The sequence below is a fragment of the Eulemur rufifrons genome, chromosome 30, assembly GCF_041146395.1.
Source record: "Eulemur rufifrons isolate Redbay chromosome 30, OSU_ERuf_1, whole genome shotgun sequence".
Lineage (NCBI taxonomy): Eukaryota > Metazoa > Chordata > Mammalia > Primates > Lemuridae > Eulemur > Eulemur rufifrons.
The window spans coordinates 99,444,516-99,460,966 of NC_091012.1; the positions used below are offsets into that span (position 1 = coordinate 99,444,516).

A 16,451-nucleotide genomic window follows, 5' to 3' on the forward strand; every position below is an offset into this window, starting at 1 on the left:
GCTGCCACCTCCCTTAGGGCCCCTGGTGTTTGGCTACCAGTCCCACTCATTTAACAGGCATTTATTGAGACCCTTTCTATGCTGGGCACTGTGATAGGTGCTGTGGATGTAACTCTCAAGAGGCTAACAGGCTAGTGAGAAAGACAGACATACAAACAAATGAGTGCAGTGAAGTATTGTAGCTGCCACAATCAAAGGTGTATGTGGGACCTTGAGACATAGTGGAGGGTTGATTCCATCTGGGTAGGGAAGATGGTCAGGAACTCTTTTCAGAAAAGATGACACTTGAGCTAAAGTTTCAAATGCTGGGCTGAAAATGAGATTTGAGAACATTGTGTATGAGTGTCACGTTGGAGTCTTGAATAGGTCCTTGAGAAAAGCCCTCCCCTAGGGCTCTACCTTGCCTCAAGATTGTGGTGCCCTCCATGGGCATCTGATGTCCCCCCTGCTTCTTAAGGGAATATATTTCACAAAATTGATAGGTTTCCCCTGAGCCAGCCACACATTCTCAACCTCCTACTCCTGTGAGTGGGGGCGGGGGGCAGTATGGCACAAGGCCTTGGTTCAGGTGGTTTTGACAGTGAACTCAACCAGTGAAACCAGAGGGAACTGGCCATCCTGATTCATGTGGGAGTCCCAGGCAGGTGACAACTGAGCCTCCTCCTTCCACAGTTCAACATCACTGGTACCTGTTTGAATGACTCAGATGATGACTCGCCAGACTTGGACCTCGATGGGAATGAGAGCCCGCTGGCCCTATTGATGTCTAATGGCAGGTGAGGTGGGAAGAAGGAGCACAGACATGTTGGGACTATCAGTGGCAATATGCCACTGAGACAGGGCATGGAATTGGGACCTAGGGGTTGGGACACGGACCGGGAGGGGCTGTATTCAGGGCAATACCTAGCTATTATCAGATATCATTGCTTAGTTCAAAGAACCATGATGGTGTTGGTGGGTGGGTAGGGGGGAGGTCTGGAATCTAATTGGCAATCTTATCTTGAGAAAGCACTTATATAATGTTATAGAAATTTCAGCAAGTCATTGGGTCAGAACCACTCATAGAAATAAGGAGTAGTATAGCATACTGTTAAAAGCATTAGTTTTTTATATACCTTTTGACTTGCAATTCGACTTTTAGGAATTTAATTTACAGAAATCCTTGCACAAGGTGTGTAAAGAGAGAATGTTCAATGTTCACTGCATCATTGTTTGTAATAGTAAGTAATTGGAAACATCCAAATGTTCATCTATAAGGGCTGGATAAGTAAATTGTGGTACATATCTATAGAATGGAATACCATGTAGCTGTTAAAAATAATGAGACAGCCTAATGTCTGTTGACACAGAAAGATGTCCAAGATATGTTTTGAAGTGAAAAAATCAGGTTACAAAATAATATGTAGGAATAGTTCCATTTTTATTTTTACTTATTTATTTTTTTTGAGACAGTGTCTCGCTCTGTCTCCCCGGGTAGTATGCAGTGGCATCATCATGGCTCACTGCAACCTCAAACTCCTGGGCTCAAACGATCCTCTTGCCTCACTCAACCTCCCTAATAGCTGGGATTACAGGTGCACGCTGCCACACCTGACTAATTTTTTTTATTTTTGGTAGATTTGGGGTCTTGCTCTTTTTCAGGCTGGTGTCAAACTCCTGACCTCAAGTGATCCTCCTGCCTCAGCCTCCCGGAGTGCTAGGATTACAGGCGTGAAGCCACCATGCCTGGCCCCCTTTTTATTTTTAAAAACGTGTGCACACACATATGTGTATGCAGGTGTGACAAAGCAATATACAGACTTTTTTGTTTCTATTTATTTTAATTTTTTGAAGAGGTTTAAAAATATAATTTATAAGGTTTAAAAATCAAAAAATGTGAAAGAGCGCACAGTGAAAAAAATCTCATACCCATCTTTCTTCCCCTGTTTCCCTCCCATGGACAGCCAGTGTCAGTGTTTTCCATCCAGAGATATTTGTACAAACTTAGGCAAATAAATATATTTGTTATATATTTTATACTTGTTACATCAAATTTTTAACAGCGGTTATCTCTGGAAGGTAGGATAGGGGAGGTGTGAGAGCAGGTTTTCACTTTAGTAGCATTGGAATTTGTACAATAACCATGTATTACTTTTCTTAAAATAATTTTTAAAGAACACTTTCTACAAGAATAAAATAACAAAATCATGGATTTGGGAATCAGATGATTCTGAGTTCAAATCCCAGCTGTGACACATATTTGCTGTGTGACCTTGACAAATTAACCTCTCTGAGCATGTGTCCTCATTATATCTATTCTATAGCTAAAACTTATCTTAGGGTTGTTGGTGGATTAAAAGAGATAATGTAAGTAAAGTGCTAATCACAGGGCCTGGCACATAGTAAATGTTTAATGAATTGGTAGCTCTTATAAATGTGATGATGAAGATGGAGGTAAATGGTGATGATGATGATGATGATGATAATGATGGTGATGTGGGTATGGCCAGAAATGGTGAAATATGTAGGGAGGCTGAGGCAGGGGAAAGCATTACAGATTATCATCTAGATACTCAGAACACTATACAGCAGCAATCAAGAGCCAAGTACCAGGCCGGGCGCAGTGGCTCACGCCTGTAATCCTAGCACTCTGGGAGGCTGAGGCAGGCGGATTGTTTGAACTCAGGAGTTGGAGACCAGCCTGAGCAAGAGCGAGACCCCGTCTCTACTGAAAAAAATAGAAAGAAATGATCTGGACACCTAAAAATATATATATAGAAAAAACTTAGCCGGGCATGGTGGCGTATGCCTATAGTCCCAGCTACTCGGGAGGCTGAGGCAGGAGGATTTCTTGAGCCCAGGAGTTTGGGGTTGCTGTGAGCTAGGCTGACGCCATGGCACTCTAGCCCGGGCAACAGAGTGAGACTCGGTCTCCAAAAAAAAAAAAAAAAAAATATATATATATATAAAGAGCCAAGTACCAAGTATGAACAATGTAGGAACACAAACAACAAAGATACCTTAATAGCCTCTTTCTAGGGAAAGGTTGTCTTCAGATCCCATGGGAGAGTGTAATAGGTCCACTTGGATGGAAAATAAGGGAAAAGGAAGTAAGAGCAGGGCGGATTTTGAAAGCAGAACTATTCTTAGGGTTTGAGAACCCAGTTACTAAAGAGTAAGATTAAAGAGGCTGTTGATCATTCCCTTTGTTCAGATCTCGTGGTAGGTTTCCTGGGGCGGAGAAAATTGAGAGTCCTAAGATATTTTGAGACATTTTCCCCTCCCCCACCAGTCCTTCTTGTGCTTCTTCTTATTACCTGCCACAACTGCCAGAAGCTGCTGTTAAGTGAACCTTGAGAGTCAAGGTATAGAAATATTTACAGATGATGTGATTTTTATCTCTGGGCTTTTCTCCAAATTCAGTGTTTTGTGGGGAGTGAGGTATAGATGAAACAAGACTGGATATGTGTTAATTGCAGAAACTTACTTGAGTGACAGGTACATGGGAGTTCATTATACTTTTATATTTTTGTAAATGTTTGAAATTTTTTATAATTAGAAGTTAATAAAAGACCAAGGTATAAATAGTTATCATTTATTGAGTATCTGCTCTGTGTCCAGGTTTCTTAGCTGTTTACATACATTATTTTATGTAGTCATCACAGCCCCCAAAATAAGTATTGTTATTCCCATTTACCAACGTGAAAACTGAGACCCAGAGAACTTTGTTGTAATATTAGCTACATTGAGCACTTGCCATGTGTCAGGCTCTGCATTAGCTCATTTAATTGTCCCAACAACCCTATGATGTAGAAAATAGGTCAATTTAATGACAGTGAATTCACTAAAAGGCAATTCAATAAAATGACTGCTGATTGTAAAAAAGTATACCGATTTACTAAGAACTTGTTTGTTTATGATGTTTATTCTAGCAGTTTATACTGTTTATTATTGTTTACCATATGTAACAGGATTGTATAAGCCACTTTTGAGGTTTTTCCATTTGCTTTATATGTTTTTAACCAATTTCTTTAGGTATAATTTATGTACTATAAAATTAACTTGCATTAAGTATACAATTAAATGAATTTTAGTAAATTTACATAATTGTGCAACCATTGCCATTATCCAGTTTTAGGATATTTCTGTCTTCCCAAAAAGATCCTTTGTGCCCATTTGCAGTCAGTCCTTATTCTCATCCCCAGGTCCATGCAAGCCCTAATCTACTTTCTGTCTCTATGTATTTGCTTTTTCTGGACATTCCATATAAATGGAATCATACAATACGTGGCTTTTTGTGTCTGGCTTTTTTCACTTAGCCATAATGTTTTTGAGATTCATCCATGATGTATCATATATCATTAGTTGATTCCTTTTTAATGTTGAACAGTATTCCATTGTATTAATATACCATATTTTGTTTACTCATTCACTAATTGATGGTCATTTGGATTGCTTCTACTTTTTGGCTATTATGAATAATGTTGCTCTGAGCATTTGTGTACAAGTTTTTGTGTGGACATACGTTTTCATTTGTTACCTACAAGTAAAATTGTTGGGTCATATGGTAACTCTATGTTTAGCTTTTTAAGAAACTTCCAAGCATTATTCCAAAGTGTCTGTACCATTTTACATTTCAACCAGCAATCATAAGTTTTTCCATATACTGGCCAACACTTGTTATTCTTTGTCTTTTTGATTATAGCCATTGTGGTGGATGTAAAGTGGTATCTCTTTTGTGTGTTTTTTAAAAATAAAAATTGTATACATTCAAGGTGTACAATGTGATATTTGATATATAGCTACACTGTGAAATGATTACTACAGTCAAGCTAATTAACATTTCCATCATCTCACATAGTTACCATTTTTTGTGTGTCGTGAGAATATGTAGATCTACTCTCTTAGGAAATTTCAAGTATACAATACAGTATTTTTTTTTTTCTGAGACAGAGTCTCGCTCTGTTGCCCAGGCTAGAGTGCCATGGTGTCAGCCTAGCTCACAGCAACCTCAAACTCCTGGGCTCAAGCAATCCTTCTGCCTCAGCGTCCCAAGTAGCTGGGACTACAGGCATACGCCACCATGCCCGGCTAAGTTTTTTCTATATATATTTTCAGGTGTCCAGATCATTTCTTTCTATTTTTTTCAGTAGAGACGGGGTCTCGCTCTTGCTCAGGCTGGTCTTGAACTCCTGAACTCAAACGATCTGCCCGCCTCGGCCTCCCAGAGAGCTAGGATTATAGGCATGAGCTACCACGCCTGGCCTCGTTGAGCTTCTTTTTGTGTGATTATTGGCCATTTGTATATCATCTTTGGAGAAATGTCTGTTGAGACCCTTTGCCCGTTTTTTTTTTTTTTTTTTTTTTTTTGAGACAGGGTCTCCGTCTGTCATCTGGGCTAGAGTGCAATGGCATCATCGTAGCTTGCTGCAACTGTAAACTCCTGGACTCAAGCAGTCTTCCTCCTTTAACCTCCTGAGTAGCTGAGACTACAGGGGGGCACCACAATGCCTGGCTAATTTTTCTATTTTTTGTAGAGATGGGATCTTGCTCTTGCTCAGGCTTGTCTTGAACTCTTGGCCTCAAGCAATCCTCCCACCTTGGCCTCCCAAAGTGCTAGGATTGTAGGCATGAACCACTGTGCCTGGCCTTGTTGCTTGTTTTTAAATTGGCTTATTTTAGCATTGACTTCTAAGAGTTCTTGAAATATTCTGGATATAAAACCTTTGCTAGATAAATGGTTTGCAAATATTTTCTCCCAGTCTGTGGCTTTTCTTTTCCTTTTCTTAATGGTTTCTTTTGAAGTATAAAAGCTTAAAATTTTACCTAATCCCAGATCGTAAAGATATTTTTCTGTATTTTCTTGTAGAAATTTTATCATTTTAGCTTTTACTTTTAGATCTATGATGCATTTTGAGTTAATTTTTGTGTATGATGTGAGCTAAGGGTCCACATTCATTTCTTTGTGTATGGATATCCAGTCGTCTCAGTACCATTCGTTGAAAGGACCATCGTTTCCTCCACTGAATTGCTTTGGCCTCTCTGTCAAAAATCTGTTGATCATAAATTTAAGGGTGTATTCAGGACTCATAGTTCTGTGTCCCTGATGTGTATGTCTGTCCATATGCCAATGTCACACTGCCTTGATTACCATGGATTTAGAGTAAGTTTTTAAATTGAATAGTATAAATCCTCTACCTTTGTTCTTTTTCAAAATTGTTTTGGCTGTGTTAGGTCTTTTGCATGTCCATGTACCTTTTATTATCAGCTTGTCAATTTTTACAAAAAAAGCTGGCTGGATTTTGATTTGGATTGGGATTGCATTGACTCTATAGATCAATTTGGGGAAAATTGCCATCTTTTAATAATATGTATGACTGTTTGTTTTTATGTTCTCTTTCCCTTTTTCTCTAGTACCAAGAGGATGAAGAGCCTATCCAAGTCTCGGCGAGCCAAGATTGCAAAGAAGGCAGAGAAGGCTAGGCTGGTGACAGGACAGGCGATGGAGGACGAATTTGACTTGGATTCAGATGATGAGCTGCAGATTGATGAAAGATTGGGAAAGAAGACGACCCTGATAATAAGACCAAGTATGTCTCTGTTCTTTCTCTTTCCTTCCCTGCCCATTTTTCATTAGTTTTTGACCCCTGTGATAGACTTAAGACCTTATGCCTGAGTTTGTGGACATTCTGTTTTACTAAGCTCTATAGGCCTCCATTGTTTCCTTTGTTCTAGAGATTTGTTTGTCAGCTGATTCCTAAACTCTCTAAATTAGTCATCTGTGGTCATTACTTCCAGTAAAATTAATCTTATTTTCCTTTCTCTGGGTATTTGGTTCAAATGCTAATCTTAGCTTCATAACAAGTGCATTCCATTGTTTTCTAGACTTTCCCCGGAAATTACCCCGTGCGAAACCTTGCTCTGACCCCAACCGAGTTCGCGAACCAGGAGAAGTTGAGTTTGACATTGAGGTGGGAGCCTGTGCTGTATCTAGTCGTCTTCTCATTCTGGTCACAGAGACAGAAGATAGATTGTCATTCTAGTTGGGGGAAGGGGGAAGACAACCTATGCCTTCAATTCTCAAAATATTTATTAAGTGAAAGATTGTATGTTAAGTGCTGCTGAGCATATAAATGGAAGATTATAATTTAGTTGAAATATTTTAAAAGTCCCTTAGTATAGAGTAGAATAAAAGGCAGTGTGATGTAGCAGAAAGAACATCTGATTTGGAGTATCTGATGTGACCTTACATGAATTATTTAACTTCACTGAACCTTAGTTTTCTTATCTGTAAAATGGGAGTTATATAATACCTACTTCACTAAGACGCTGTGGAGATTAAGATGAAAGAATGAATATTCTGCTTAATACTTGGTCTATACTTGGTGCTCAGAAGATTAGTATCAGGAGTCAGACTATCACCTCTGTATTAGGGCCGTACCGAATGAACCCTGGGCAGTTGAGGTGATATACTCTCTCTCCAACAGGAGGACTATACAACAGATGAGGACATGGCGGAAGGGGTTGAAGGCAAGCTTGGGAATGGGAGTGGAGCTGGTGGAATTCTTGATCTGCTCAAGGCCAGCAGGCAGGTGGGGGGACCTGACTATGCTGCCCTCACGTGAGTATTGGCTTTGGTCTCCCCTTTTCATTCAGACAGCACCCACCTCCCACCCAAGGGGCTAGGTTAGCCAGTCAGATATTTATTGAGCCATTTAAAGGGACAAAGAATTATCCAGGGCATTTGGGCTGAAAGAATAAAGTAGGCATTAAACCTGTCCTAGGGAACTTAAGATTTGACAGTGATAGGATGTGTAGACTTCAAGGGGAATCAGTTTTGGACACTTTGGAAGTTCTAAGAGGGGCTGCAAGACTCTTGGCGAACTGTTAAAAAAAATGAAGCATGGGTAAACAGAGAGGGAGGTGTGCCCCCTTTTTGCCACCTTGCCTGCTGTCTGTAGAGAGACTTTTAAGGCAAGAAAGACTGGCTTTTCATGAAAACAATCTGATACTATCCTGATCCTTTAGCATGATTTCTGATTTTTCACTTTGAATGGTTCTCCCCTTCTTCCTCGCACCCTGATCCCCACAGCTGTTGCCCCTTCTCCCTGAGTATTTTGATGGCTGGTTTCTTCTGACGTCTAGAGAAACTCCCTCAGCATTTTTCCTCTGTCCCTTGCAGCGAGGCCCCAGCCTCTCCCAGCACTCAGGAGGCCATCCAGGGCATGCTATGCATGGCCAACCTGCAGTCATCATCGTCCTCACCGGCTACCTCCAGCCTGCAGGCCTGGTGGACCGGGGGGCAGGACCGAAGCAGTGGGAGCTCCAGCAGTGGGCTGGGCACAGTGTCTAACAGTCCTGCTTCCCAGCGCACCCCAGGGAAGCGGCCCATCAAGCGGCCAGCATACTGGAGAACTGAGAGCGAGGAGGAGGAGAACGCCAGTCTGGATGAACAGGACAGCTTGGGAGCATGCTTCAAGGATGCAGAGTATAGTAAGGGCAGCTAAGCATGTGGGCCCAGGCCAGAAGGGGTTCCCTTAGTCCCAGTCTCAATCCCAGTAACAATAAAGAACAGCCTGTAGTCAGCAAAGGCCTGGCCTTACACCTGATACTTAGTTTCTCTGAGCCATGTTTTCCTCATTTGTAAAATGGAGATATCTCACAGGTTGATGTAAGAATTAGAGATTATGCTTGCACAGAGCATCTGGCACAGTTTCTTGTTCATGGGAAGCCCTCAAAAAATGGTAACTATTATAATTAGCTATCATCTATTTTCAGTGTTGTCCAACCTTCACTGATGGTGACTCTTTTTTTTCCTCTTGCCTATTTTACTTCCATCACCTGTATTGTTTGTGTTCTGTGTCAGCCAGTTTATCCCTTGCAAAGTTATTTAATGAACTTTCAGTGGGCTTTTTACATTTAAAAGATGACTTATTTTTTTAACCACTATTTATTGAGTACTGCAAAGCACTTTTTTGTGTAATAAGGTGACTAATGTGGATTTTAATTTTAATATTATTTTCAAAAATTACACAAATATGGTTAATGCTCATTGACCCAAATTAGAGCAAGGCAGAGAAAGGAAAAATTCCTTTTGACTAACAGTCTTCCCTCTTTGAGCCCAAAGATAACCTTTGTTATCAGTTTGATGTATACCTTTCATTTTGTTGTGTTTACATCCATATGGAGACATATGTAGATAGAGGTACAGTTTTCTTTAATGTTTGTGGCTCTGCAGCTTGCTTAGGTATCTTTCAACATCAGTTCATAGAGATCTACTTCTTCAATACATAGAGATCTACCTGCTGCATAGTATTCTATAACATAAATGTATATAATATGTTTAATCATTTGCTACTGACTGACATTTAGGTTGTCTATTTTTACTAACAGTGCTACAGTGAAAACTCTTGTAAGTAACCTTTTGTGCCTGTATGCTAGTTAATATTTCTCTAGAATAGATAGACCTATTGGGTTGAAGGGTATGGGCAAGCAAATATTAGTAAATATTGCCAGATTTCCCTCTAAAAGGGCCAGTATCTGAGCAGTGTTTGAGAAATACCTATTTCCCTACAGCCTTACCAGTGGTGGATACTATCAGCTTTTTAAATTTTTGCCAATCCCATGGCAAAAGATGGCGTCTCTGTTTATTTGTTTTGTGTGTTTATTGACTCTTCTTTATTCCTTTTCTGTGAATTATCTATTAAATCTTTCACCGATTTTTCTATTGGGATGTTTGTTTTTCTTATTGATTTGTAGGAGTTCTTTATATATTCTAGATTTGTTGGAATGTTTTTGTATATTCTGGATATTTTTGGAAAATATTTTCTTTCAGACTATTATATTTTAATTTTATTTATGGTGCCTCTTAGCATGTATAATATTTCAATTTTTATGTAGTTATCTTTATGAATTTTTAATAGTTTTTTGTATTTTATATTTTGAGTAAGAGGGCCTTCTTATTTTCACCTAAAACTGTATAGGAGTTAAAGTTTTAGCTCTTTATCTGGAATTAAGTTTTGTGAATTGTGGGAGGTTAAGAATCTGAATTTATTTTTTTTCCACATGAATAGTCTATTTGCCCCAATACCGTTTATTGACTAGTTCATCATTATCCCCCTGATTCAAAGTTTCACCTTTGTCATAAACTAAATTCCCATATATATGTGGATTTATTTTTCTACTTTAGTCCTAGTTCTGTGTCTAAATAGCTATGTGACCTTGCGCAAGCTAGTTAACCTTACTGTGCGTCTCTGTGATAGTAGTACCTACCTCATAGGTTGTTGGGAGGGTTAAATAAATATATATAAAGCACTTAAAACATTGCCTAGTACATGGTAATTACTACATGTTATATATTAGTAATATTGTTCCATTCCATAAAATCAGTTTGTTCACCTACAGTACCATGTAGGTTAGTTGCTACAGGCCTTGTTTCTGGTAGAGCAAATCTCCTCTGCAGACCTTGTTTGGACCTGAGGAGAGCACAGATGCTCAGCAAGCCTCTCATGTCTGAGCTAAGCTGTGATTGATCTTAGAGACTTGCCAAGTTCCCTTGGCCACCCACCCTACCTTTAGCAGTCAGTCCCATTGACCTACAGTCAAGACATCTGGACTTCGTTTAATTAGCCTTTGCAGAAGAAACAGCTCACTTAGCCTCTGCTAGCTCTTCCCCTCCCTGCTTTGCCCGGCAACACTGGAAAGGCAATTTAACAAGGAATGAGCTCACTACTTCTTATTTTTCCAGAATTTTGAGGCTGCTATTGAGCTTTTTCTGTTCCAGATGAACTTTAGAATGAGCTTGTCAAATTCCATTTTATTAGGATTGCATGGCATTTGTAGATTAATTTATGGAGACCGACATCTTTCATCAGAGGCCTTTCTGCTATAATTGAATATGTGCATTCCTGAAAAACCTTGTGTCTTGAAAATTTGTACACTAAAAACAGTAGGGCATATAAGAACAAGAGATTGGGACCATAGCTCTCAAAATCTGTGTGATTTTGAAGCCATAACATTGACCCAGATAATAGTAGTCCTAATAATAATCCTTGCCCGGTTAGAGCCCATTGGCATTTGTACTCAGCATCACAGTCCGTGGATCTTCTATAATGTTAAGCCCTGGACTCAGGTTTCCTTTTTCCAGATGTTGTTTCTTGAGGACATTTGCTTAAAATAGATACCAGCTTTATCAAATTAAAATCTGATCCAAGGCCTAGTCTCTATCGATTTTTCTTTTTTAAGAACACATAAGGAAATGTCTTTGCAACTTCTGCTCTCTCAGCTAGCCTCCTGTCACCAGAACTTAATTTTGTAGAAAACAGTGCAACCATTTACTTTTTCTCTGATAAGAGACACTATTGTAGGATTTTTAGCTTTTGTCTGTACATCTTTATGTGTTGCTAAGGTTTTCTCTGTAGTTGTGAGAAAGTCTACCATGGTTAAAAACAATATGCCAGGGCAAATTTTTGAACACCTTCTGGACAGCATCGACATCATTTCCCTATTTATCTTTCGGGTATGAGTAGTCATAAAACAGGCCATCTTGTTTTTCTGTCTTCAAACACAGTCTCTCTCTCTCCATTTATTCATGTTTTCTTGTATATCTCTTCTTTGGCTTATTTCTTCTTTATTCTTATGTATTTTATTTTGATTCCTATGAAAAGTGGCATCTTTTTATGTGTTACATTTTCTAATTGGCTATTGTTAATATGGAGGAAAATAGTTGATTTCTCTGTGTTGATCCTGTGTTGGACTGCTTTACCATACTCTTTTTAGTTCTATTAGTTTTTCAGTTAATTGTCATCTTGAGTTCTTGAGCTGATCTATGTGTCCTATATTAGTTTAGTAGAGCTACCATAATAAAATACCACAGACTGGGGGGCTTAAACAACAGAAATTTATTTTTTCACACTTCTCGAGGCTGAATGTCCAAGATGAAGATGCTGGCAGGATTTGTTTCTCCTGAGGGCTCTCTCCCTAGCTTGCAGATGGCTTCCCTGTTGCACACATGCCTCTAATGTCTCCCTCTGTCTCCTAATTGCCTCCTCTTAGAAGGTCACCAATCAGATAGGATTAGGACCCACCCTAATGATTTCATTTTAACTTAATGACTTCTTTAAAGGCCATGTATCTAAATATAGTCACATTCTGAATACTATGGGTTAGGGCTTCAAGGTAGGAATTTGAGGGGAGCGGGACACAGTTCAGCCCATAACATCTATTTTCTTTCCAGTATTCATACCTCTAGCTTTTTCCAGTTTCATTACAATGTTGAGTCATAGTGATGATAGGGGGCATCCTTATGCTGTTTCAGACTTTAAAGGTAATGTTGCCAATGTTTCTCCACTCAATAGGTGGGTCTTTGTAGGTTTCTGATAGGCTATTCTCATAAATTTCAGGAGCCTCTATCTCTAGTTCCAAAAGTTTTTTGTTTTAAAATTAAGAGTGGTATTAGGTTTTATCAGGTAGTTTTTTGGCATCTTTTGGCATTTTGATGCAAATACATAGTTTTTCTATGCTATTAATAATTTAATATGATTAGAATTACTGATTTTAAATTGACATTTTTTTGAGATTAGGTGTACTTGATTATGGTATTTAACAATTTTTTGGGCTGGGCGCGGTGGTTTACGCCTGTAATCCTAGCACTCTGGGAGGCGGAGGCGGGCAGATCATTTGAGCTCAGGAGTTGGAGACCAGCCTGAGCAAGAGCGAGACCCCGTCTCTACTAAAAATAGAAAGAAATTAGCTGGACAACTAAAAATATATAGAAAAAATTAGCTGGGCATGGTGGCACCTGCCTGTAGTCCCAGCTACTCTGGAGGCTGAGGCAGAAGGATCACTTGAGCCCAGGAGTGTGAGGTTGCTGTGAGCTAGGCTGATGCCATGGCCCTCTAGCCCGGGCAACAGAGTGAGACTCTGTCTCAAAAAAAAAATAATAATAATAATTGTTTGTCTAGTTAATTTGATTGCTAATCTTTTCAAAAGCTAGTTTTTGGTTTTATTGATAATCTCTGGTATTTGTTTATTATTTTCTTGATTTCTGATATTATTTTATTCCCTTGTTTAATATTCTTTGACATCTTGAGTTAAAAGCTCTGCTGATTTATTTTCAATCTACTTTTTGATAAAGGATTGCTTTTATTTTTAAAATTAATGTAAAGTGAATTGACTTTTTTTGTATACACATGTTTAGATTCTTGCAACCACCATAATCAGGATGTAGAACACTTTGATCACCCCCTAAACTCCTTTATGTTATTACCTTTTTGTAGTCATGCTCTCCCTCTACTCCTCACCCCTGGCAGCCACTGGTCTCCTCTCCATCACTGTGGTTTTGCCTTTGCTAGAATGTCATATAAGTGGAATTATGCAGTATGTAATATTTTGACCCTGACATCTTTTACTCAGCATAATGCCTTTAAAATACATTATGTTGTTGTATATCAATAGCTTGTTCCTTTTTATTGCTGAGTAGTATTCCAGTGTATAGATACAAGGGACACTTGGGTTATTTCCAGTTTGAGACAGTTATGAATAGAGCTGCTGTGAATATTCATGTATAGGTTTTTGTCTGAACATGAGTTTTCATTTCTCTAGGGAAAATACCTAGGAATGGGTTTCCTGGATAGTACAGACAGTGAATGTTTTTATTTTATAAGAAACTGCCAACTGTTTGCCAGAGAGATTGTACCATTTTACATTCCCATTAGCAATGTGTGAGAGTTCCGGTTGCTCTGCATACTTGGCAGCACTTGGTATTGTCAGTACATTTATTAGTCATCCTAATAAGTGTATAGTGATATCTCATTTAATGGCACATCTAATGCCTAATGCTACTGAACAACTTTCCATGTGTTTGCCATTCATATATCCTCTTTTTTTGAAGTATCTTTAAACAGACATTTTGAATGACTTACTAAGATTTCTTTTTCAGGATTTAACTATGGATTTTTTTTTTTTTAGTATATGTACAGTTTTCACATTATTTCATCATGGGCGAGTTTACTTTTTACTATTCATTCATTCATTTATTTTAAGATTAGTCAAGTGCAGTAGTGAGAAGGAGGAAAGAGTGTTTGGGTGAGTTTTTATAGTATGTGTCTTTCAAGGAATTAGTCCATTTCGTCTAAATTTTAGAATCTGTGGGTATAGAGTTGTTTATAGAATCCCCCTATTACATCTGTGAGGTCTTTAATGATAATCTTTTTCATTCTTGTTATTAGTAATTTGTGTCTTCTCTCTCTTTTTTGTCATTCTTGCTGGCATTTTTCAATGTAATCTTTTCAAACCTTTTGGTTTCATTTTCTATATTTTCTTTGTCAACTTCATTAATTTCTGCTATTCAAATTTATTTTTGGCCTGCTTGCTGTGGGTTTATTTTGCTCTTCTTCTTCTAGTTTTGAAATTAAAAGTTTAGATTATTTATTTGAAACCTTTTTTCAGTTGTTTTTTTGTAATTTTTAATTGGCATTTTTAAAATTGATATAGTTGTACATTTTTAGGGGTACAGGTGATATTTTGATACATGTATACAGTGTGTAATGATCAAATCAGGATAATTGGGATATTTGTCATCAAACATTTATCTTTGTGTTGGGAACATTACAATTCTTCTTTTCCAGCTATTTTTTTTTTTTTTTTTTTTTTTTTTTTTTTTTTTTTTTGAGACAGAGTCTCGCTCTGTTGCCCGGGCTAGAGTGAGTGCCGTGGCGTCAGTCTAGCTCACAGCAACCTCAAACTCCTGGGCTCAAGCGATCCTTCTCCCTCAGCCTCCCAAGTAGCTGGGACTACAGGCATGCGCCACCATGCCCGGCTAATTTTTTTTGTATATATATATTTTAGTTGTCCATATAATTTCTTTCTATTTTTAGTAGAGACGGGGTCTCGCTCTTGCTCAGGCTGGTCTCGAACTCCTGACCTCGAGCGATCCACCCGCCTCGGCCTCCCAGAGTGCTAGGATTACAGGCGTGAGCCACCGCGCCCGGCCTTTTCCAGCTATTTTGAAATACACAATAAATTATCCTTAACTGTAATTTCCGTACTATACTTTCAAATACTAGAACTTATTCCTTCTAACTGTAGTTTTGTACCCATTAACCAACTTCTCTTCCTCCCCCCTCCCTCCTTCCCTTCCCAGCGTCTGGTAACCACCATTTTACTCCCTACCTCCATGAGATCCACTATTTTAGCCCCCACATATGAGTGAGAACATGTGACATTTATCTTTCTGTGCCTGGCTTATTTCACTTAAGATAATGACCTTCGGTTCCATTCATGTTGCTGTAAATGACAGGATTTCATTCATTTTTTTTTTCTTCTTGCACTCAAAGAAGGTCATTGCAATTTCATTCATTTTTATGGCTGAATGATATTCCGTTGTGTATGTATACCACATCATTTTCTTCATTCATCTGTTGATGGATACTTAGATTGATTCCATATGTTTGCTATTGTGAGTAGTGCTGCAATAAACATGGGAGTTTAGACATCTTTTCAATATGCTCATTTCCTTTCTTTTGGATGTATAGCTATCAGTGGGATTGCTGGATCATATGTTAGTTCTATTTTTAGTTTTTTGAGGAACCCCCATACTCTTTTCCATAATTGCTGTACTACTTTATATTCCCACCAATGGTGTTCAGGTGTTCCCTGTTCATTGTATCCTCACCAGATTTGTTATTATTATTATTGTTTTTTCTTAGAGATGGAGTCTCGCTGTGTTGCCCAGGCTGGTTTCAAACTCCTGGGCTCAAGCAATCCTCCCACTTTGGCCTCCCAAAGGCATCTATTCCAGTCTTTTGCCAATTTATTTCATGGGATGATTTGTTTTTTTGCTATCAAGTTACTTGACTTCCTTATATGTTCTGGTTATTAATCCTTTGTTGGATGGATAGTTCATAAATATTTTGCCCCATTCTGTAGGTTGTTTGTTTACTTTGTTTACTTGCTGTGCAGAAGGTTTTTAGCTTGATGTAATCCCATCTGTCTATTTTTGCATTTGTTTCCTGTGCTTTTGAAGTCTTACCCAAAAAATCTTTGCCCAGACCAATGTCCTTTAGCATTTCCCCAATATTTTCTTCTAGTAGTTTCATAGTTTAAGGCCTTACACTTAAGTCTTTAAACCATTTTTAGTTGATTTTTACATATGTTGAAAGATGGAAATCTAGTTTCCTTCTTCTGTGTGTGGATATCCAGTTTTCCCAGAACCATTTTTTAATTAAAGTGTCCTTTCCCCAGTGTATAGTCTTGGTGCCTTTGTTGAAAATGAGTTGACCATAAGTGTGTGGATTTTTTTTCTGAGTTTGCCATTCTGTTCAGTTGGTCTATGTATTTGTTTTTATGCCAGTACTATGCTGTTTTGGTTACTATAGCTTTGTAGGATAATTTGAAATCAGATAGTGTGATGCCTCCAGCTTTGTTCTTTTTGTTCAGGATTTTTTTAGCGATTTGAAGTCTTTTGTGGTTCC

General features: G+C 38.4%; 1 protein-coding gene across 3 annotated transcripts in view; it reads left to right on the plus strand.

Annotated features, from left to right (window-relative positions):
- The window catches only part of PHF8 (PHD finger protein 8), a 92,221-nt gene that overhangs the window by 44,437 nt on the left and 31,333 nt on the right, over nucleotides 1-16,451 (plus strand). For all 3 annotated transcript variants that reach the window (XM_069463203.1, XM_069463204.1, XM_069463205.1), the window contains 5 exons: nucleotides 673-776; nucleotides 6,394-6,569; nucleotides 6,865-6,950; nucleotides 7,467-7,600; nucleotides 8,162-8,472. In XM_069463203.1, coding sequence (XP_069319304.1) covers nucleotides 673-776; nucleotides 6,394-6,569; nucleotides 6,865-6,950; nucleotides 7,467-7,600; nucleotides 8,162-8,472 — 811 coding nt within the window. The remainder of the gene's footprint in view (nucleotides 1-672; nucleotides 777-6,393; nucleotides 6,570-6,864; nucleotides 6,951-7,466; nucleotides 7,601-8,161; nucleotides 8,473-16,451) is intronic.